This window comes from Lepidothrix coronata, unplaced genomic scaffold (genome assembly GCF_001604755.1).
Source record: "Lepidothrix coronata isolate B3197 unplaced genomic scaffold, Lepidothrix_coronata-1.0 Scaffold47, whole genome shotgun sequence".
In the NCBI taxonomy this organism is placed as follows: domain Eukaryota; kingdom Metazoa; phylum Chordata; class Aves; order Passeriformes; family Pipridae; genus Lepidothrix; species Lepidothrix coronata.
In genome coordinates, this window is record NW_016690227.1 from 4,994,495 (window position 1) to 5,019,527 (window position 25,033).

A 25,033-nucleotide genomic window follows, 5' to 3' on the forward strand; every position below is an offset into this window, starting at 1 on the left:
TCCTTGGTAGGAGAAATACAGCCTGAGTCAACAGTGTGCTGAGCCTCCCTTGTGTTCTTACCAGCCTGAGCACACACCACACTTTGTTGGATCAGGCCCAAGTAAGGAAAAAAGTTACCTGTTCATCATCTTCTACAACCACAAGTGTTAGTTTGCTCTTTTTAAAGTCCATTTTTGTGATTTTAGGCCTAAACACAAGAAGTAAAAAGAATAAAATTAAAAGAATATTAAAAGAATTTTATTTCAACAACTATTTCACATTTCAGAGTGGTACTTCTAACCAGGCCAATCTATCTTCAGATTTGACCTTCAGATTTTAAACCTTGCAGATTCAACCTAAATTACAAAATACAGTCAAGATCTCATTATGTAAAAGGAGAAACAGAAAGGAATATAACACAAAAACAGATTACCAAAAAAATAAGCCTATTTTGTTGGCTCCTTCAAAGATCAATATGCCTGTTGGTGTCAGTCCAAGAGCATATTCGCAACCATCTCTTCCCTGCAAGCAAGTACAGAATAAATAATCAATATGCCATTAGCAGTGTAAACCTCACTACAGTAGTATCACAAAATCCATAGGTCTTAAACTAAACAGTAGGGTTTGCATATTTTTTTAACATTACTGAGCAGAAGAATATGCACCTGTACTGGGTGCAAACCGGCAACAGGAGCCTGTAGGGTGCCCTGTGTGGGAGGAGGCCATGTGCTGCCCCAATTGGCTCTGAGGCCCATGGAGATGGACCCACACCGACACTGAAGCCAGGGGAGCCCACATCTCAGCTCCCCCGTGTTTAAGAGCAGGCAGTACCTGCCAGGGGAAGGAGACACAACAGGAAGAAACTGAGGGTCATAGGAAAAGGCATGTGGAAAGGGCACTGTGGGGGCACGGCTGGAGAAGCACCCTCAGGAGGAGCGCTGCAGGTGGGAAGTACTTCTGAGGGACCACAGGCAACCCACAGCATAACAAGAACACCCTTCAGGCACTGACCCACACCAGGGCGGGGACCCCATGCTGATAAAATAAAATATCACATGGATCTTACCTTAACTACATGCATATCTACACCATACATTTCTAGCCATTTAGCTTTGTTCAAGTAGCACAATTCAGCCTGCGCCGGGCTCTTTCCCCTATGAGCATAAAATTTATACTTCATGGTAAAAAATTTGTGTCCACTGTAAATGCTTTAAAACTCTTTCCCCTAACACTTTTCTTTGGGCCCTTAATCTTAATGACACTAAACGGTATTTCAGGCTTAGCTTATGTTTTTACCCTCTTCCCTCCAAATGAAAATAAATCAGAGGGATGAAAACAGAAAAAGGTCTCAAATTGCCAATAAGGATGAAAGTTCAGGTAACACAGCATCATTGAAATGCACCATATTTATTAACAAAAGACAAGAAAACAAGTTTGCTACCACTCTGAACACAAAACTTTATGTTTGCATAAAGAAGGAAAGAGAGGGGAGATTTATTTCCAACATAAAGAAAAGAAAAAAGATTTAACTCCCTAAATTATTACAAAATAATCTAAAGAAAAACTAATAAAAAAATGAAAACTCATCCCTCCAACCTTCTCTAAATTACTGCTTGCCATTTCTAGAGAAGGAGAAGGCTCAATACTTCTCAACTGACAAACATAATCATTATTTCATGTCTGTTGAAGGGATTTGACTTTGGAAGAGAAGAAAACCTGTTGCTAGAGACCCCACTCACACACAGGTACTCTACCTGCACTCCTTCCATTTCTGAAAAATGTCAAATTCCATCGCTTCAGTCTGGTTTGGTGCAAACCTGAATTCAGACACAAGCTCTGGTGTGTGCTCAGGGTGCTCACACTCTCCCAGTTCAGCTGAAATCAATCGAGAAGTTAAAAATTTAAAGATTTTGGGATGACCAGAAACATTTAATTCCATTATTTCTACAAAGACAAGGATAGTAAGTTTTTAAGTATGTTGTAGAAGAATGTAGTTGTGCCAACATTTTAAGTTAACACCCCATTCTCCCACTCCCAGCCCCAGTAAATTCAAACCAGATTTTACAGCAGAAGTCGATAAATGCATTTGCAGGTTAAGGTTATAGTACAGAATTCTGACATTCAAGAATGTTATAACTGAACCAGTTTAACTGGAGCTGCTTCTGTGGATTTTAAAGCACTTAAAGGAAATAAAGTTTCTATTAAAAACAATCATCAAGGTAAAACTGTTACTTCCTCTCATTGCATACTTTTCATTCCAAAACACTTCCCATTTTGTTGCATGCTTTGTCATGTTACTGTTCGTGTCAAAACATGAAAGGAATACCTAGTCTCGTGAAAGCAGTGATAAAGTTGTGCAGTTTTTTTAAACCACAGCGGTTGTGTAATATTTAGATTAAATATTTTTTAAGGAAAGAAATGCTGCAACATTAACATAATTGAGGTGTTGCTTTCTACCTATATGCTTAGGCCCTGGTATTTTCTTTTCTAGGAGCAGAACACTTGCCAACTCCACTGAGCTCAGCAGGAGGTTTAAGTGCTGAGCATTTCAGTGATTGAACTAACCTGTCTTGTGCCTGTGACATGCTTTGTTCATGGAGCTTCTCAGCTATACAAAGAGGCTGCAGCATCACTGCCTTGGGGTTGTGTGGCAAACATCAGTGGAGAATACACTGTTCAGTAATATCAAATGTCACCTGACATATGATGTGATTCCCAGCCAGACCTTTGTTGGTGTTTCTTAACTGTTTACTACTATTACTACCAAACAGTAGCAGTATTTTGGTGGTAGTAGTTGTAGCAGTATTTTAGTATTACTACCAAAGTAAAAACTAAAATAAGGCAGATGGAAACTAAATCCCCTGAACAAAGCAGTCTTATTGCTTTAGGGCACTTTTACACTTAACAGTTGCAAAAATTTAATTCACACTCAGACTTCAAAAATGCCTAGCAGGATCCAGTAGCCTATAGGAAGTTACACACAAAATCCAATCTGTTGGCTGATACCACCTACTATGCAGTTTTGAGAACTTGAGCTTTGCTCAAACATTTAGCAGTCCTCAGGATATTAAACAAATTGAGTTCATTGATCTTCATTTCTAATTACTGCCTCACACACATTTTTTCTCTAAACAGTCATCTTCCATGATGACTGTTACAGCATTCTTATTTATAAGACTTTTTCTTTAACAGATCTCAGCTCTATGGCTGTTTCATCGAAGCTGGAAGCCTATTTAACACAGATATTGCTAAGAATTACTGGCAGTCCAGTCTCCAGTGTACAAAAGAGACCCACAGAAAACCCATTAGCAAGGAGGACTTCGAGGGGGAAAAAAAAAGTAAGACTGAAGTTTGATGTGTTGACAATCATCTAAGAAAAACATGGGAGATTTCTCTACTAGTTAACTAAGAGAGAAAGTGGGGAATGAAGGCTGACTGTGCTGTAAAGAGAAGAATCATGAGCTTGTAGGACAAAAGATACACAGAAAAGATAAGCCAGCAGTATTAGGTAAAAGAAAAATATCACCCTTGTTTCTTAATAGCTGCGTTCACTATTTATTCCTTTTCAGGTGAACAAACTATGTAATCTTTTTGATCTCTGACAAGTAGATCTTCAGAGTAAGTCAGAGTTTCACTAGCTCCCCGCACAGGGTAGGAGGGCAGCGGAAGAAGGGGTAGTCACAGGCTCTATATGAGGATGCTGTCGCTACTCTGGTGGAATTACATTCCTTGAATGGTTCAGCAACACTAATATTTTTCAACACAAGGGAACAGCAGAAGACCCATCTTTTCATCTGTGGTTTTATGACAAAGTATCATGCTTTGGCATACCTCTTCTCTTTTTTGTGTGGTGGAGTATTTCTGGTTAAACACTAAAGCTACTCAGCAGCAATGAGGCAGTTAAAAACTTACTGTAACAGTGACAATTCAAGTTTGATGACAACCTTTCTGCAGACAATGCCTAAGTGAAGCATATGATAATGTATCTGCTTCACAAGTTACCTCATACTGCAAATCAACATTATTTGCTACAGAATTTCTTTCACGGGACTGGCAGCAACCCAACGCTTTACGTTTGAAAGATGATTCATACAAAACACCAACCTTGGAAACTGCTATCTGAAACAAAGAATTACTGTAACAGAACAACTTAATTGATTATTAAAAAAAAAAAAAGTATGTAGTTGAAAGTTGACCCGTGAAGAGAAAAGGCTTTTCTTTCAGAGGGTTTAGGGTACTAATGCCTAAATAGCCATTTACAGCTTTCTCTTTGCTCTTAGGAAAACCACACTAAGAAGCAAGACTGGATTTTACAGAGTAAATGTAACCTGCTGAGGAGGGACTAATTGGCCTTCCTTTGTACTCTTCTGCTTGATTAAGTTTCCAGTGTCAATAAAATGTAGCAAACTTTACACCAAAAATGCTAATTATTGCATACGTCAGCAGAGATAATGAATTAGTTGAAACAATTTTGGATAAACTTATTGTGATGATGTCAAAATAGTCGAAAACTGAAACTGAAAAAAAGGTAGCAAAAAAGTATAAAAGCGTTTTCCCACAGACAGTGTCAAGGAGTATTAGTTTTGGTACCTAGCTGGAGACATCATAAACATGATGGACAGCTATCATGATATGTTTACACAGCAAACACAAGTGACAGTTACTACCCGAACTGTTGATGCGTCAACCTATTATTTTTTGCCTGATTCTCCTTGCTTAGACCAGGGGTAAAGTTACCAGTGTTTTCATTTGAGAAAATGGAAGCAACAAATCAAATACGGGCTCCATATTTCCTCCATCTCAAAAAGACAAATGGAGTTTGCCTGCAGCAGTTCTTTGCACACATAACAGTCACAGCTGTGCCAGACTGGTGCAGCAAAATAACTCACTACCTTAACATTTACACCCGTTGCTGTTCAGAACTGAATTCCAAGTTTTGCCTGTCAAGTCCATCTAGAATCACTGAGTTATCCCCACTGCTGTATTAAACTAAGAGACTCTGCCTAAACACTCTTTATGTCATGGATGTCATGGCCCAACCACCAGAGAAACAGGAAGAGGATTTTTCATCTCAATTCATGTTGCTGCTAATACACTTAGAATGGTCCAGCTCACTGCACTTTCTTTTAGAAAAAAATGAACTTGATTTGAGCTTCGTTACACTAGTTTCCTTCCTATTTGCAAAACACACTGCCTGAACAGAAATAAATATTTGTATTAACATGTTTTCAACAACTAAAAAAATACATTTTCCTACAATAAACTAATGAAACCCAGTGTCCTAGAATTTTTATGAAATCTTGTAACCCTTGCTCCTGACACAGAAGTAATCTTAGTTTTTACCTTTCCATATAATTCTCTCCTCTCCAGTACCTGCCACCTCCTGCTTCCTGCCCTGTAACCATCTCCTGTGTTACACACTGTGCAGGCTTCCTCTCCCAAGCACTGTCCAGGCAGCAGGAAGCCCAAGTTCACAGGGACCCACCTGCCACAAAGTGTATGTTGAAGGGCCAGCTGGCTTTTCAGGCTGGAGGGATAACACCGTGCACACATCATAGCTTCTCCCTCAGTGGGAAACTATTTGGGGTCGTCCTTTCCTGGTCAGCCCTTGGTTTCCACAAACATTTGTCTAGCCATGCCTTAGAGGCTCCTTCCCCTTAGCAAGTGTGCTGATGTTGGCTAATGTAGTTCAGAAGTTATGAATGGAGGCAAGTCAAGAAAATAATCTCCCTAAAACTCTTCTCCTTGGGAAAAGGAAGGACATTTATACACTATCAGTGAGAAAGCATTGATAACAAAGAAAAAGAAACCAGAAGGTGAGTTTTTTAATACATTAAGACAAACCACTTTCAGAAGATTGCATACCTTGAAGACACAGAGCTGCTAGTTCAACAGCAGTTTCATACGGGCATTTCAGTCTTAAAAACAAAAAAACCCAAACTGTAAAAATCATGTCTCTTGTCAGGAAATTCCTCTTGCAATAAAGCTAAAAAGTAGCCTCATACAAGAAATGGAAACATTAACTTCCACAAACTACTAATGATATGAAACATCTACAATTAATTTTAACTTGTGTATAATTATTTCCTAAGTTGGTACTTCTGATTTCCATTAAACATGATACACTTCACCATAAAACAAGCTTCAACTAATAGAGACAGCATTAAATTGACTAAAGAACCATTTTTTGCTTCAACCCTGTATTTTAGAACATACGGTTTTGAGATTTTTTTCTATAATTAAAAAAAAATAGAACACGTGTGCATTTATTGGCCAGGGTAAGACTATAAACACACAAAATATTTTTGCAGAGTTGACCTCAATAGGAAGTGTTGCACTTCAACTTCTTCCTCTTCTCTTTTACCTACCATACTAAAAAAATATGGCAAACCTAGGTCACATTTTCAAGTCATAAAAATCAAGACAATCTTGCTCTCTTTATACATTTCCATCACCTGCTCAATCCATTAAAATTTTTATCCATTCTATTTGTCAATAATATTGTCATGATACACACTAAGTCCTTTATGTCTGTATTCTAAAGAAAAACAAAATGCACGTGGAACTGTAAATCATGTTCATAATCCATGCACTAATACCATGATGAAATAAAAAGATCACACAATTAAAGTAAAATTTTAAATCACTAAGAACTATTCCAAATGCTTTAAATTACAGCTGCAAGAGTAAAAAGGTACTTACTTCCCTGAAAGAATGTCTTGCCGGAGCTGTAATACAAACAGGTACCTGACAAATAAAAATTCAGAAAGTCAAAAGTATTTATAATGGCATCCTTCTAGCTCCACTCACTGGAAAAATATCCCAATTCAGTAATCACAACATTTTCATTAACGTGCTCTTGAAAAATAGGGCCTTTGGGATTACTCAGATATACCATGCAACCTTCAAAGATCCCACAGTTTTCACTAAAATCAAAGAGAAGAACATTTTTCACTGACTGGCAGTGTTCAGAACATTGTCCAAAGCCTTGCTGTTTAGGGATGTACTCTATCTGAGCACACACCACAGCAACTCAAATGTTACTGACACTGGAGTCTTACCCAATTCAAGCAAGAATTGAACTACAGGATCTAGAAACAAAATGCAGATAAAGGAATGTAGGCTTCAGGGCTGCCTTCTCAAATGTAAATACAGAACATGGAAAAAGTCCAAACTAGGCAAAAGGAAAAGTTCAGAATGAAATGTCACTTAAAACAGTAGAAAAGTTCTGAATACAAAAAACCTGAATTCCATAGAGCCCACACATTTATTTAGTAGGCCAAGTAGGAATTTACAGCCTTCAAACTGTTCGTAGTACTTTAAGCTGTGGCTAATCTTCAGTCCTTGGCATGGTTCATGTTTCATCGCCACTCAGAGCTGGGCTTTGCTGAGGCATGCACAAGTGCCCTAGGTCATGCAAGGAACAGGAAGTCACAGGCAGGCTCAGCACTGCTCTGGACACTGTGGGGTGAGCCTTGCGAAGATGAGTGACTCAAGCAAAGAAAGCATGAAGCACTACTGAGAGCCAGCCCAGTAAACAGGAACATAAACCTCTCCTATCTTGACAAAGGATGCTGGAAAGACAAAGTGTTTTTCATCACAGAGGACGTGCAGTGAATGTGGTGAAGGATGAATATTCAGAACAGACAGGGAAACAGAAATTAAAAGGAAGATCAAGATTTCTCATGATACACTACAGCAGAATCAGATTTATCCACGCTAGATCCGTTTCACATCTGATTCACATACTTGGCTAATACCCTACTTGCCAATCAAACCTGGATGTTTGCACGCACGGCTTAATGGTAGACACGTATACTTCCTGTTCTTATTGATGTCCCAAATGATTCACAATTCCATGAATTCTTCTGAATGTGCAAGAAAAATCTGGGCAGTGCTTCTATCAGTGTCAGCTGGCCTGTGCAGTGCTGCAGCACTGTTCTGGTTGGTATGACTTACTCTTGCTCCTTTTCTGCGTGCAGGCTGACGAACATCAGCATCTCAATTGTTGCTACTCCAAATCAGCAAAGTACCTTAGAAAATTCTCCACAACACCCATGTTGTGGAGACATCTTCCTCTCTTGCTTTTCTAACTAAACTAACTAATCAGGTCACACAAAAGGGACAGAAGATGTCTTCCAAAATACACTGGATTTCAACTGTGTTTTTAAACTGAAAAAAGACAGCATGGGTGACAGGTTTCAACACTTAGCATTACTGTGCTAATTATGAGAATGTGGTGTTATAGTTGTACTAGAAATTGAAGTCTACTAGAAAGCAGATCTCCAGAAGGAATTTCAAATGCCCCCCTCCCCCACCAGGTAAGTTCATAGTTACTGTTAACGATGATTTTTCTTCCACCTCTTACTCCCATTCCATTTCCACTTGGAATAATTTTGAGTACAGAATTATTAATGTTCACCTTTGACTCAACATGCTACATGGAAAACATGAAACTCCCCTTCCCCCTTAAAATTAAAAGAATTAAAAATTCAAGAGTTAAAAAAGTCTTAAATTCAAAATTACTCCCCTCCCAAAAAAAAACCCCAAAAGCACCTATTTGTTCACTGTAAAATCAATTTCTAGCCTATTTTAATTTTTCGTATATAGTTTCACAGTGGTCTTCTGTTAAGCTTGTAATTAAAAAAATTGTTCACTACACTGAATATTTAGCTGACTAAAGTGTTTTTCTAATTAAAATAGTCTTCTGAAATGTCACCTTTCAGCAATAATTAGATCACAAAGCATCAGAGGTTAATACTTTCAGACAAAATGTCTTACTCGATCACAGCAATGATCACATAGCTCAGAAACCCAATCTCTCAGTGACTAGGATCATATGCTTCAGAGGATTGAGCAAGAAATCTTGTGGTAGACAGTAATGGAATAATTTGATCACAGGGAAAATGTAATACTTGTCAGACATGCACTCAGATGTACAAAGACTTACACCAATTTCCAGAAAACATATATTATTCCTACTAATTTAACTGCATTTTCTCATTAGAGATGTCCAAAAATTATCTGGGTTTTTTGATTCTCTTAAGATCTTATACTCAGTTACACACGTGGCAGGGATTTCTGTAAGTTAATTATACATTGTATAGGAATATGCCCTTCTGGTGAATTAACACTGCCGCATTAAACTTATAATGGATATAAAGACTCTATGTCTATATCATAAGGTGGTGACAATTAGCTCTTTAATCTTGTCTCAAGCAGTGAAAAAAAACATGGTCAACACAGCAGATAGCAAAGGCAACAGTAATCATACGCCTGCAGGCATAAGTTTAATGTAAACATCTCACGCACATGAACTACAACAATCAACCATCTTTAAACACCTAGGGCTGATTGGGAGTACACTGATTATTGCCAAGCAAATTAGAAGACATGGAAAGTGCCCTGCGGTGATAAACAGAACAAAAGAAAAGATAAAATAACATTAAGATAGATGACTACTATACAAAGAAGACACAAGGTAAGCAGATACAATAGATAAGTAAACCCTTTCCTCCAGCTGCTCCTTTCCCAATTTTCAGAATATCCTGTAAATCACACCAGGTGCTACAAACCCAGCAAGGTACAGGCCTCCAGAAAACAGCCCACCAGACTGAAATGAAAGACTTTCAGATAATCTTAAAGTGACTTCAGACAAAGCAGGCTTTATGCCTTTTGCTCCAGAGAATCATGGGGAAGCAGAAGCGATTCAATCAACTGGTAACCAAGAACTCAAGCTGTCTACTCCCACAATTCTGTGGCCTTTGTACGATTATTAAACCACCCCCACGTTTCAGAGCAAGAGGGACAAAGCAGGGCACTGGCATTTTCGCAGGACATAATGGAAAAAGGTATTAAGAGCAGCTGTCTCCCAGCTGTGGCTCCCCCTACCCAACGTTGCCTTTCTTTGCCAACTTCAAGCATCAAAACACAGCATCTCATAGACATTAAAACTCTCAGAGAGGCCTGTGAATGCTTTCTGGCACCAAATAAAAAAGATTACATTTCTCAGACAGTAGGAAAACACCTAAGAAGGCAGATAAAATGACCACTCTTAGTAAGAAAGTTCAGATCACCTGCTTACAGTACCCCTATGTACTTCAGATGTCTTATTTACCCCTCTGCCAGTCACCCAGTTAACCACACATAGTTCCTACCTTGTAAACTCTTCATGAAGGTTGTTCGGTTCTGATGAATAGTACTTAATACGAAAATGCAACGTGTACGGAGGTCCAACTGTACATGCAAAGATTTAAATGCGGAAAAAAGGTTTACACTAGTTGCAGTTCTGCTAAGGCAGAAGAGCCAAGAACCACCCAAGAAACCCCAAACTAATTACATTTTTCAAATTCTTCGAATAAGAAAATATTCAATATTTTTAAATTTAAAAATGCATGCAATAAAAAAATTAGACAATTAACATACTCCATGATACTCAATAATTCAAATTGATCAAGCAATAGTCCACTTGGCAAACACATTTTTGTCCAAAGAGGTGTGCACCACAACATGCTGTTAACGACAGCAAGTTCCAGGTACACTGCCTATTGCTGGGCCCAGAGGGAGATGGAAGGAAGAGGGAAGGAGAGGGTGATGCTCCTTGTAACCAGGCACAAACACCACTCCAAAAAAAAAAAAAAACAAACCCTACCAGTAGACCATCTTTGATTTAAACACATGAATGAGAAAAGGTAAGATAAATAAGGTAAAAAGTGCTGGATAGAACTCTGGAAGGTATCCATGAACACATGAAAGCTAGCAAATTCCATGAAGTGGAGTTGCAAAAATTGTGTTTTCTAATGTGAGAAGGTGAATGCTATATCTGACTTTCTATGTAACACAGATAACAAAAAGTTACCCAGCTACCATGAGACTCTGACCTTATCACTCTTATCTGCCTTAGCCTCATCTTCCAAACTAACTGCCTGCTGATATATTAATTGCTGGAAAAAATGAGTTTTCCACACTTTTCTAAGGTCTTCTGTAACATCACATCAACACAGCGTACATGTGCCTATTAATGATCCTTCTACTAAATGACATACAGCTAAAATTCAAATAATAAGAGCTTTGATTCTGTCTCCAAAGATACCTCCTAGAAGACAGGTTATAGTACCCCAGGCTCACAGTTAGACACCACGAGTAAGGCCTGCATAGGCAAGATAATGACTTGGAAAAAAGAGCAGTGAGCAATACCCATCATGAAAGAGGAACTCTTCATAAAGCATCTGCTAAATGCAAGGAAAGAAAAGTATCCTGTTGTGAGACAGATCTGTACAACACCCAACAAACTGCTTCCTTCTTAGGTGCTCCTCAGATCCGTGATTGGCCAATTTATTTTATAAAGGCCCTTCACAGATGAAACAGGCAAAATCGAGCAACTAAACTGGTTGAACGTGTTGTAGAATCACTGATTTTCCACAAAAAAAGGACAAAGCTATCACAGAAAGCATAGCTGCAAATCATTTAATCACTTAAGGTAAAGCAGTCTGGAATGTGATGAAAAAGTGAGAGAAAATCAACCACCAAAACTCTACCCATAGCAGCTTGTATTCTAGCAGGCTGACACCTACACACCATGAGGTGACAGCAAACCATCCTAAAGGCCTTTGAAGAACTCCACCATTTACAAAAATCATCTAGATATTTGGATACTTATAAAAAAAGAAAGACAAAGCACCACTGAAGCAATAATCAAGATCCATCTCTGTGAGCTCCTGCAAAGGGGTCAACAGTTTCCTTGAAAAACAATGTATTTTAATGTCACAGAAGCAATGTTTTCAGTTGGCCAACTGCAGGAGAGTAATAAAACCCATTAATGCCAATGCTGTACTCTACTCAAGCTTGCAACCAGATTGTCAGAGATCCAGGAACTGCTTCCCTGACTTAGCCAATTTCCACAGAAAACTCAGGGGCCAAAGTGAACCCTTCCATCCAAAACTACCTTCAATGAAACAGCAGCTATTTCAAAATTACATTTCACAAAACAGCAGGTATTTCTGCTAGTTTTATTTCTAATATACAACAAAAATAAAATAAAATTTAACCATATTAGCCAGTACACAATGAAATATTTTCCACTCTCTGAAAAAAAAAAAAAAAAAGCAGGAAATCTGTTCTGGATCAGAAGCAGTGACAGGAACTGCAATCTGTGTCCAGGCAACCTGATTTCACAGATCAGACTGAAATTACCTGGCAACCTCCTCTGCCTCAGACAAACAGCATGTGTTTAACAAGGGCTACTGCTTAATAAGTGTTCTTGCACTTAGATATAAGATAGTCAGCCAATTACCCATGAAACAAAAATTATTTCCTAAGAAATATTTATTCCATTAAAGGGCACATTTAAACATTCACAATCATGTTCAAATACTCTAAGTTCAAACTCTTTAGGAAGTAACAAAATAAACAGGCAGAGACATAGTACTTACTTTTTATTTGCTTCTTAATGAATTTTGAATGATCCAACCAGTGCTAAAAAAAAGAAAATTCACATTTAAAAGCAGTTTCATTTCAATATTTTGTTGACTCAAACTAATTACAATAAAATTTATCAGATAAAAATCTCTTAAAAGGAAATACTGCCGTATTTATTTTCTAAATTTCTGCACATTTGTGAAAGTGTTTTTTGGCACATTTAGCAACTTTTCTTCTTCCACATGGGAAAGCTTGATTTTTAAATTCATCTGTACTGCCAGGGAAGTCACTCTTCCAGAGAGGAAACCTCAAAATCCAAAGCCACAAAGCAGTAGTGTGTAAGGAAAATACCCTTTTGTCCCCAGGTTTAACTGTTCCCCAAGTGCTCCTGAGGGCAGCAGGCCAAACCCCCATGTTTCAGCCTCCTTTCAACCTCATCTGATGGAGACCCTCCAGATCCTGTACGATTCTGCCTTCCATTGCTTCATAGCCAAGTTTTTTCAAGATAAGGATAAGGACTTAACCCTCTCTAAAAGCATTTGGGAAACACTGAAGTACACCTCTCCCCCTTCCTCCCCATTTTTAAACTAATGGCAAATGATCTTGAATAGACACAACGATGATGACAAAAACATGTGCTTCCCAGCAAAGTTTATGCACTCTTTTGTCAGTGCACGTTGCATCTACAGAAAAGTAGCAATAAACACTTTCTGATGTAAATTTAGCTAAAATCTTTGACTGCTTCTGCACAATGTTCTATGTAAGGCTGCAATCCGATTGGAAGCAACTCCATGTAAATGTTTCTGCTACATAAGGTGATAAAAGAATTTTGGATTTCCTTGAAATAAACATTGTTCTATCTTTATATATATATATAAAAATTATAAACTAGGTACTATGAAACAAAATCTTAGGAAAAAAACAACACTTCTTCCTTTTTTCCTATTAAAGTACTCATGCTTTCAGAAAAAGGATAATCTCTGAATGACTATTTATCATTCTACTAACACCATGCTACTATGGTTAAATAAATGTAAAAAATTATTTGTTGGATAGTAATGCTGGTATTTATTTACTAAGTATGTCCTAAACCAAGGCACAAATTTATTTATCACAGGTATAGATATGTGTAGATCAAAAGTCTGACAACTTAAGCCCCTTAAGGTAAATAAATTTCACAAAAGAGATAGAAAGAGAAAGAGAAATGGAACAATTATTTTGAGGGTTGTTTTATTTGCACGAGACTTGCAGGACTCCCTTAGCTGAGGCTGCCAAGGAATCCATCCTTACAATCTGAGAAATCTCCACCAAAATGGAAATAAAACAATATAGCAGGTCATACAAATACATTCCTTAGAGTTGCAAGTAATTTACTCTATCTCTACTTTACTCTCTTATGAAAAATTACAGCTTTGTGAAATCACATTTTGATAAGGAAAAATATCAACATTGAAACTTTGTTTTTATTTTTTACTGAAATTATACAAGTCTATTACTTTCACACCTCCAGGCAGATTAATTTTTTATTCTTTAAATACCTAGCTACAAAAATGTCTTTCTGCTCAGTATTTATTTAGGCTAAAGATAAACCACTCAAAGGCAAATATACCGATTTCATTAGAAGAAAAGTTTAGCTTCATGTTAAATAAAACCAAACATAAATAACATCTAAAATACAGCCCAAAAATCCTCCAGTAACATTTCACCTGAGACTCCTGTTAGCACTGTGTTCTGGAACAAGAACAGCACAACCTGAACCACAATAATTTCCAATGAAATAATAGCTGATAGTCCCTTTCTTGGAATGTGGTGTTCTAGGTGTATTAAAACTCAAATAAGAGCAAGTTTCAAACTGATTATTTGCAACTGTAAATACTTCAAACAGGGTTTAAAAATAGCTAACAAGACTCCAGGAACTACTTGTGCAGACCGGTAAATGAGACTACAGCCTGGACAGGAAGCTATCCTCACTCTCTGTAGCCAAGCAGCCAGGGGCAGACAGCTACAGGAGATAAAACACAGCAAGCATTAAACTCATCTCTCTTCAGAAACAAAAGTGAGCTGCTGTTTTACCCCATCCCACACTGCACGTCATGGTTGTGTGTGATGCACCACCACACAGATCACAAAATACAGAGAGGTAGGGCATGGACTGGCAGTATTATTGGCACAGAGTTCCTAGACCTGGCAGTTTTCATGCAGATTTGTGAACCAACACTAATTTCAAAATCAGATATTTTGTGCAATTTCTCTGAAAATCAGCCTAAATTTCAACACTTCTTTGCCTCAGATAATATCAGAGGGCTTCTTCACACTGTATATCATACTTGCTTCCCAAATGTCCCTCTGAGCTGAAAAAAATTCATAGCACTCGAGTTAAAGCCAAAAATGGGTTTGGGCTTGGCTACATATTGCTTGCTAACTCAGTAACAGGGAAGTGAAAGCAATGAATTCTAAAGTCTCACAGAAAGCTAAGTAAAACCAGAGGAGACTTTTGCTCTCTCAGCACCTAAGACTGTAGCTCTGCCTATCTTGTGCTCTGGCTAAACAACTGTACATCATTTCAAGATCTGGACTCATTAAAGAAACTTAACTACGGATCTCACAGCACAGGACCAAGACTGACCACACTCCTTTCAACTATACAACACCGCATTTCCTATATCCACTTCGGACTTGCAAGTATCAGTGCAGAAAAAGAAGGAAGAAAAGGATTAATTGCTTCAAGACTGTGTTATAGGAAGACAGTTTCTAAGCTACTTTGCCTACACTAGGGGAAAAAAGCCCCTAACCTGATCAAACTGCAGGTAATCAAGACTATGATTATTTTAGAATAGAACGAGTAGTTCAGTTGTAAGTAACCTACAATGACCATCTAACCCACTTGCCTGACCACTTCATGTTATTAAGGGCATTGTCCCAGTGTCTCTTAAACACTGACAGTCTTGGGGCAACAATCACCTCGCTAAAAAGCCTGTTTGACAACCCTCTCAGCAAACAAATGCTTCCTGATGTCCAGTCTAAACTTCCCCTGGTGCAGCTTTGAATCATTCCCACATGTCCTGTCACTGAATACCAGGGAGAAGAGCTCAGCACCTCCCTCTCCTTTTCCCATCTTCAGGAAGCTGTAGAGACCACTGACTCCTTTAGAGACCATTATCACCTCTAATTCTGTCATGTAAACTGGAAGGTCAAATGCTGGATTAGCTTCCATTTATTCCTCTGTAAACTCAGTAAAATTTCTTTGCTCTACCAAATGATTAATGTTTCCTATAGTATTGACTGATGTAACACAGTAGCCACTGATTGGGATTCATATGTTGAAAATACACTCCAATCAATTTCACATGAAAGAAACACCATATTAAAAAAAGATTTCTTAAAATACTGGAAGTACGTATTTATCTCAGCATGCTCTCCTGTTGATCACTCATTTTATCCAAGTGAAGAAGAAAAAAATAAGTACCTCAACACTTCTTAAGTGGTACCAGCCAGTATTTTCTCAGAACAAACATGCAGCAAGGGAAGATGTATTTGTGTCAAAATATAGCAGATAAACTACAGCTGCTAGAGCACTCTATGTAAGAACAACAGTGAGTGCCAAATGAAGACTGAAAGGAGGATTACCACAGGCCGACACAAACCCATCACACACCTGATCTTTGCAAATTCCACCGCCTCTCTACTTGCTTCCTAAAAGAATGAAAACTCCTTGTCTTGATTTATACAGCCCTCAAAGGTGACCTGAAAAGGAAAAAAATTGCATTTGACCCTTTTTGCTTGGCTTCCTTTGCTAGTTTAAAATGTATGAAGGACATCTTGAATAGACAGTTCTCCCTTATGCTTATTTATATATTTAACTCTCAGTAAGAGAAAGTCCATTTTTACTGGAAGCTTTATTTGCTCTCTGAGAAATATTGCTTAAATGCTTTCTCATGCCATACCTGGAAGTACAAGAAGGAGAGCCATGCTCAATGCTCAAGTTCCAAGAAGAAGGTGTGCTAAACAAAAGTTGGCACCTTTAAAACCAAAAGTCAATTATCCCTTCAACTGTTTTCTTGCTTTCTGGTTTCCTAGGCACCTGACTCCTACCAAGCTCTTTGCCATTACCCACATGATCTTCTAAAGCAAAGAAGTTAAAAATGTATGTATCACATAGGAGGAAGGAATCAACAAAAAACAAGTCAATAAAAACCCTACCCACCAAACCACAGTCTGGAAACTTCTCTACACTTACAGAGTTAAACAAAAGCAAAGGAGCAAAAGCCCTTTCCTCTTTTTTTCTACAGGTGACCTTTTAAATATTATTATAGTAGTAACAGAAAACCAAATGAACCCAAAAGTTCACAACTGAAAACAACAAAAATATTGTTCTCTACACTCATCTAATTTTCCCTGATCCCTCCTACAAAGTTATGCTCCTCTTGAAAATGAAGGTTCACCTGACTGGTGACTTCAGCTGCCTACGGAAAGGTTGTAGAGAAGACGAAGATCAACGCTTCTCTGAGGTATTCCATGGCAGAAGGATGAGTGGCACCAGACCCAGGAAAAGTCACAGCTAGACAAAAAGACTGTCACTGTGAGGCTTCTCAGACAAAGCACAAGTGCCCAAAAGGACTGTGGAGCCACCATCCTTGAGGGTATCAAATATGATTAAACAAAGCCCAGAGATATCATATACAGATGAAGCTGCTATGAGAAGGAGCTTGGACATAGACACCCCCTTCAACTGACAAAACTTGCAGGCATTTTCCAGGATGCTGCTCTGCAATCTCATCTACCTGACTTGAAGATAAAAAAAAAAGGGAATGCACTTCCTACTCAGGTAGCATTCATATCACAAGACCAAGCCGGGGTTACTGAGGTGAGCAGTTTGTGTTTGGACTCGGATGAGACCAACTTTTCATAAAATACTGGCAGGATCTTTCTACAAGAGTTTCAAGCTCGGTGGGTCAATCTTGTTTTAAACCCTCTTTGGATACTGCTGTCAGCATCTTGTTGAATGGAGCCCAGGCACAGTGGTACAGTACCACATCAACAACATTGGACGTGTGAGGACAAACCCGACCAAAGAGCAAAATTGTATCAGTTTTCTAAATTGTCTCTGCACTGAACAAGTCAGGCCAGTTGACTTCCATCAGTCCCCTTCAACTGACACTATTCCATGTTACCAGCCACATAGGCATGAAAGCAGCAGTTCTCACACCACATTCTCTCTTGCCCTGTAAAGGAAGGCAGCCACCTTCCACAAGTTAGAAACAGTGAGACATGCAAGCAGTGGCAGAAGGGCAGACGCAGCTGTGATAAGAAAGCTCTGGCATGATTGTGATCTGGGGAAATACAAGGCCATAGATGCTAACTCCAGAGCCCTGAGGGCACTGGTAGGCCTTAATAGTCTAACCAGCCCTATCTCAGACCTCCAGTCAAATATCGTGGTATTCATGAAAGCCTAGCCTGTCCCAGTCTGAGTGAGCATGGAGCCATCTCAGAAGCATCCAGATACATAATGGGGTTTAACTGTAGTCCAGATAAACTACACATACATAATGGAGAGCTGTATGGACAAGCTTCAGGACCATTATTCTATCCTAATTCATATACATGTGACAACCAAAGAATATTTTGCTTCATACACATGATGTGACAGAAAAAAAATTATATAAAAATTATATAAATTAAATAAATTATATAAAAACAACCTTGCCTTGTTTAGCATAATTCTCACTAGATTTACTCTACAGACAATGAAAGCCGATGCCACTCCAGATCAATTCTAGCAATTAAAAGCAAGTTACCTTTAATTTGAAGCCTGTGTGCAAACAGTCAAAAATAAACTGAAAGTACTTGCAACAAATAGGAAATAAACCTGATTAAATCTGAGGAAGAAAACTAAGAAAACTGCTTTGGCTTATGCTCCAACCATACACAAAGACAAAAGAAATCAGCAAAAACTGTCTGCTGTTCTGGATAGACTGAGGCTTGACTCCTTTACACTTAGGAAAGAGGTGCAGAAGCATCACTGACAGCGTCACAACCACCTGCCCTGTATGGCTGCTTCTCAAGTCTGTGTCAGAAAAAAGGTCCTCAAACTTCCTGAAACAGCAAGTGCTACTGGAAGACTAAAAACTGAAGGTGCTCTGGGAATTCTTAAGTGTTTTGGAGTCTCCTAACAAGTGTTCATAGACTGCAATACAGCCTTGATCAGCCCACATCTGGGTGTCTTCCACATTCATCAGGTGTTCTGCATCGGTACAGAGTCAGCCACATTGCCTTTGTCCAGTTACTGAACGGGCATTTGTAACACTGTAACTATTAGAAACTGAAGCATTGACTGCTACAGGATATTGTACAGCCCTTGGGACCCTCCATCTGTGACTGGTATTTGTTGCTCTGGGCTACAATTCACAGACACATATCCTGCAACAACCCCAGTCTCAAAGTTCTCATCATCCAGAGAATAAGGAAGATTCAGGGAGGGGAAACTGAGTCACGGATGAATTTCACAATTTATTCATGGGAAAATAGTATGATTCTACCAGAAGCAGAAAAGGAAACACTTGGTATTATCAAAATATTTACCAGTCTCCCTTCTTCCCCACATCCAGTATATTGAACAGTAAGGCTTGTCCCTGTTTTGTTCTGCCTAATGAACACTTGTTATTAGACTACTGAGAAGTACATAAGGAAAAAGACTCCCAGACATCACACTATGATGTTAATTGACTGGTTTGAACTGCTCATTTTTCCACATCCCTCATATCTTAAGAAGTCACAGCAGTAATATGAAAACCAAGCAGTTGAAAAAACCTGATGTGAATGACAATGAGCCTTTGAAAGAAAATTCAGACAGATACAGCAGCAGCAGCATTCATGAAGCACCAAGTCCCTATAAGGCCCTGACTTGCTGGAACATCCAGGAATCTCATTCTTGATGGGTAGAGGAAACAAAGGCACCCATACTATTCTTCGTTGTCCAGCTTGCTTCACCCTCGACCCACTGCACTATTGAAATCCTTTGTCGTGAGTCATATCTGATCCTGACTCTCCCACAAAAACCTGGTCACAAGGCTACCTTCCACAGAGGTGAGGATCTTGGTGTCCGGATCAGTGCACCCTGACACACTGCTGCTGGTTAGGCTCAGTCTGGGAAACACAGTTCTTGCCATGTTTTTTTCCTTCTGTTTTTATACCTGCAATTGCTTTCATGAAAGCCTATTTTAGCTTCTACACACTCATCTCCTCCATTGTCTTCTCACCTCTTGCAACAAGTGAGTCAAAACCTAATTTAGTAATAGGTCAATATTAAGAAATTCAGATGAAAACAGCACTTGCCAGGACAATTCACGGCAGGTTGGTCCTAGTTCTCATCTCCCCAGAGAACCCTGGTCCCCACCATAGCCATGGGCACTTGCAGGAAGCACAGGCTGTCCTCACACGACAGTCTTGCTGTACACACGTGTAAATTCAGTGCTTCCTAACGTGCCTGATACATTGGGTGCATACACACATCCTCAGAATGGCTGTGGAGCACAGCTGGGAAAGGCTGTTCCATACGACATTCTTTAAGCCAAGGGGCTTTTGTGACATTAGAGATCAGACATAAAGGACTTAAACAACTTAGAGGATCACCGAAAGAGACACGTGTGAGAAAAGTGGCATTTTAATTCTTTTGCTTCCATGCATTCCCAAGGATTACAGAGGCTTATTTGCCCACACCAAAAAAAGAAAAATATTTGAAGACTTATCTTAAAACTTCTTTCCCTGAATTACTCTGTAATTGTTCTTGTGAACAGGAACAAAATCGTGAAGGAAACAAGCAAATTCCAAGCGAATCGACATGGGCAATCCCTCTGTTACGAATTCCTGTAAAACAGAAGGGGGCTGGGAGGGTATCCATGTTTTCCTATCACATGATGGAACACCAGAACAAAGAATGCAACTGTAGAAATGGAGATATCTATATCTTGAGAGAATCCTAAAATATGGAGCTCACAAGGATCTGTTAACCACAGAAACCCTTTTTCTTAAAATGTTTTGGAGTAAGAGACAAAGATAGGACACTCCTGGACAGAAAATGAATAAGAATTAGCTACCAGCAGCCAAAAATAAATGTCAAGTACCCAAACCAACCATAGAATATGTCGCACATAACCAGTTTCTGCAAAGATCAATAAAATACTTCCTCGTGGCAGCTAAACTTCACTATTACGGTCTCACAAGACAGTATTATTGCTATTCTGAACCTCAACTAAAGCTTTCAAGGCTTCCTGCTTTGCTAGAACATACCCATTGTAGTAAAATTAACTAAAAACTCAATAAGCTTCATATTTTCTCTAAACCACTGCAGAGATCTCCTGCATCAGAGTGACACTCTTAAATCAGCCCGAGCACTACATCTCTGTTGAAGTTCTGTAATCATTAGCTGAACAAGAAATTATTTTCTTGCATTACAGTATTTCTATTTCTGAAGTTAATAGTAAATAATTCAGAATACAATAGTACACTAAGTTTTGTTTTAGAATAAGCTACAAATTATTATCTACATCCTTCTATTCATGGATGTCTTCAAAGACCTCAAGATACAAACTAATGGAGAATTCACGGAATAGATTTTACAGTATTTTCTGCATTACTGCTGACATCTTGCTTTTCACAGCTTTATGGGGCTTTTTGTATTAAAAATTAGCTGTTCAAACAAAGTTTTTTTCTCTTTCAAAGTAGATAAGCTCTAATCATGACTTTCTTTTCTAAATCACAGCTATCAACACTGCTTGTCCTGAATCTTTGGCAAAGTTACAGAACTGCAGGAAACATAGTGCACTCAAAAAGCTGCTGGCCTTGTAGCACATAGAAGCAATCTCCACTATTCAAAGACTATTTTGTGCTCCCTTATTTATAAGGCTTAAAGATGTTTAGCGCTTAACAATACATACTAAAGACAAAGGCTTAGTGACTCAAAGAGTTTACACAACTTTAATCTCCCAGTCCTGCAATTGCCACTGTGTAGCTGAGCTGGCACTAAGCAGAAGGCCATGCAGGCTATGCATTAATTGCTATGCAAATGAAAAGAGCCAGTCACAAGTCCAAAACAGACCAAGGAAGTCTGTTAATGCTTGGAACCTTTTTGCACAGGGTGCTGGGTAAGATAAAAGCTTGTGCCTTGAAACTGTCTAAGCTCTACTCTCTGCCCAGCTTGAGCTAGTATAAACAAACTCCCACTATTCCCCCCAAAAAAAGCAAGGAAGAGCTTTTGGCCTTGCACTTCAGCGAAGGTAAATAAGTCTGCCCTGAACACTCCTCTTAATACAGGAAATCATAACCCTACCACCAAAGTCCTGCAACCAGCAGTGGTTTTTTGAGGCCCCCTCAGCAGGTGTTCATACCACTTATCCCATTTGGAACTGTATATGCCATCACTTACTTCCCTCCCTAATCATGGCTAGGCTTTGCGAATGAAGATTTGGGAAAGGCTCTACCCACGTTTCTTACAAGCACACTGTGTTAAAAAGGTCAATACGAGATAAGCATGTCCGGTTGCAAAAGGCACAGCAGAAACACTCCTTAAGTGGTGTATTCTGCAAGGCACGATTCTTTCTGCGTTGTCTTTTCTCCTCAAGAGTGATCCTGCGTGCGTTCTCAAAAGCATCAGCAGTGTTAAAGATAGTGTGTCTCCAGACCTCCCAACTTGAGGCCATTGTTGATCAATATGGCCAAGGCTGAGATGTTGTTTCAGGCAGTCCTTGTATCTTTTCTTCGGGGCTCCTCTCTTGCAGCAGCCGGTGGCAAGTTCACCATAAAGCAAGATCTTAGGGAGGTGGTGGTCCTTCATCCTTGAGATGTGTCCTGCCCAGCGCAGCTGTGTTCTCAGTAACATGGCCTCAATACTTGTGACTGCTGCTTGTTCTAGAACAGATGTATTAGTCACATAATCTGACCAGTGGATGTTAAGTATTGTATGGAGGCAGCGTTGATGGAAGCGTTCTAGGAGTCGCAGGTGGTGGCGGTAGATGACCCATGATTCGGATCCATATAGAAGAGTAGGCAGCACAATGGCTCTGTAAACACTGATCTTTGTACTTTTCTTCAAGAGTTTATTTCGCCAAACTCTTTTATGAAGCTTTCCGAAGGCACTATATGCCTTTACTAATCTGTTGTCTATCTCTCCGTCAATCTTACCGTCCGAGGAGATGAGGCTACCTAGGTAATTAAACTGCTGAACTGATTTGAGCTCTGATTCGCCAATGGTGATATGGGGATGATGGAAGACCTCCTGCGGTGCAGGCTGATAGAGAACTTCTGTCTTCTTTAAGCTGACTTCCAGCCCAAAGAGCTCAGCAGTCTCTGCAAAGCAGGATGTTAAACGCTGCAGAGCTGCTTCTGTGTGGGCAACAAGGGCGGCGTCATCAGCATAAAGCAGCTCCCAGACAAGATGGTTTAAGGTCTTAGTGTGGGCCTTCAGTTGCCTTAGGTTGAAAAGGCTTCCGTCAGTACGATATCAAATGTAGATACCATCCTGATCATCAAGGTCTGCCGTGGGCCTTTGGAGCATCATGCTGAAGAAGATTGTGAATAGGGTTGGTGCAAGAACGCAGCCTTGTTTCACACCATTGGTTATTAGAAAGCGCTCAGAAAGTGCATCACCATATCTGACTTGGCCGTGCTGATCCTCATGGAGTGAGATGATCATTTTAAGGAACTTGGGGGGACAACCTAAACATTCCAAAATCTGCCATAGACCTTTTCTGCTCACAGTGTTGAAAGCCTTGGTGAGGTCAGCAAAGGTTACATAGAGACCTTTGCTCTGTTCCCTACACTTCTCTTGCAGTTGTCTGAGAACAAACACCATGCCTGTGGTATTCCTGTTGGCTCTGAAACCACATTGGCTTTCAGGTAGAATTCCTTCTGCTATAGCAGGTATTAGTCTGTTCAAAAGTATTCTTGCCAAGATTTTGCCAGCAATGGAGAGCAGAGTAATACCATGGTAATTTGAACAGTCTGATTTAACTCCTTTCTTCTTATACAAAGTGATGATGACTGGGTCATCAAAGCCAAAAGCACAAAGAAAGAATCTGGCTCTTGAGACAGAAATGGGAGGCAGCTGCTCGCAAGAAGTACAACCTGCTGCAGGACAGCAGTATCAGTGATAGTGACCTGCTATGTGACTCGCGCACGAGTTCATCAGATGATGATGAAGAAGTTTCAAGGAGCAGCAAGACAATCACTGCAGAGATACCAGATGGACCTCCAGTTGTAGCTCACTATGATATATCAGATACAAACTCAGACCCAGAAGTGGTAAATGTGGACCATCTGTTGGCAGCTGCAGTAGTTCAAGAGCACAATAATTCTTTAGGAAATCAAGACTCAGGATCTACCTGGAGAACCAAAGGACTGCTAGATGAACTGAGTGCTGATATAGGTTTGTTTAAATTCTCTTCCTCTGACATTTGTTCCAACATCTCAATTGGTGACTCTCCCTTTCTTGCTTTCAGTATTTTTATAGTTTATACAGCTTTAAAAGGCAGCACGGGGCCGGGCCCTGGTGGGGGAAAGGAGAGGAGAGCTTCGCCGGCGGGGACTGTGCCCTCGTGGGAGAGGAGAGGGGGAGCTTCGGAGCACACAGAGGTTTGCCAGTCCGGTTTGGGGGAGGTGAAGGGTGTCGGGCGAGCCGTGGGGATCCTCGGACTGGCGGGAGGGCGGGCAGGACAGCCCTGTATGAAGTGTCGCAGGTGAGCAGTGCGTGGGAAGATATGTGGTAACACGGTGGGGACAGGATAAGATCAGGGCGGATGGTGGGTTCTTCTGGGGGTTTGGGAGTCTTGGCCAGGCTGGGGCCTTAAGAGGTACCTGAGCCCTGGGTGGGTATGGGGGCTGGAATGGTTTGTTTTTGGTTCACCACCGGCTACTGCCCAGGTTCAGTACGTTCTGCATATATTTGCTGCGTCTTGAAAGCGTGGTCAGGACAAAGGGTTGTTCCTGGGTATTTCCCTGGGATTGAATATAAATCAGTGGCAGAAAAGTAGGGAGTGAAAGGCTTGCCCTAACTGTTTTAATGAGAAAGAAGCCTGTGTACCCCTATGTGGTTGCAAGCTATGCTGGCGATGGTACACGCCTTCAGTAGGGTCACCCATGCCAGACAGGTCAAAACCGTAGGGTCAGATTCAATATATCCATGGGCACGATGAGCTCACTAGCCTTCTGGCAGTCATCCTAGGAGAAGGACAACTCTAATTCCAAATCCAGGCAGATGAAGCTCGCTTCCCTCCCTAATAGGGAAGAAAGAAATGGCATACAAGCAAAGCTAAAACATTTGCACATATAGGCATATTTTGCCCTGAACACCAGGGATACAGCTCTCTACAGAAATCATAGCTGCTCACATGTCTGTTTCATCTGTCTTACCATTAAAAAGAGCCCTTCAGTTCTGCAAATATACAAGAAAATGAGTATTCTCTGCTTCCTCAGCCAGGTTTTTGGCTTCTGATCTGCCTTCTCTCTTGCTAAGAAAGGATATTTCACTCTCCCTCTCTGCTTCCCTTCTTTCAAAACATTACAGAACTCCTTGCCAGACAGCTATTCCTAGCTATCAAGTTCCCAGTTAGATGATTTGACAATCAGTAATGATATAACGTGTTT

General features: G+C 39.8%; 1 protein-coding gene across 5 annotated transcripts in view; it reads right to left on the bottom strand.

Annotated features, from left to right (window-relative positions):
* EPB41L4B (erythrocyte membrane protein band 4.1 like 4B) overlaps window positions 1–25,033 on the bottom strand; it is a 173,375-nt gene that overhangs the window by 95,614 nt on the left and 52,728 nt on the right. For all 5 annotated transcript variants that reach the window (XM_017814908.1, XM_017814911.1, XM_017814910.1 and 2 more), the window contains exons 3-10: window positions 12,412–12,454; window positions 10,138–10,216; window positions 6,683–6,727; window positions 5,846–5,898; window positions 1,735–1,855; window positions 1,047–1,134; window positions 414–502; window positions 119–188 (exon numbers count right to left, since the gene is read on the bottom strand). In XM_017814908.1, the coding sequence (XP_017670397.1) occupies window positions 119–188; window positions 414–502; window positions 1,047–1,134; window positions 1,735–1,855; window positions 5,846–5,898; window positions 6,683–6,727; window positions 10,138–10,216; window positions 12,412–12,454 (588 nt within the window). The remainder of the gene's footprint in view (window positions 1–118; window positions 189–413; window positions 503–1,046; window positions 1,135–1,734; window positions 1,856–5,845; window positions 5,899–6,682; window positions 6,728–10,137; window positions 10,217–12,411; window positions 12,455–25,033) is intronic.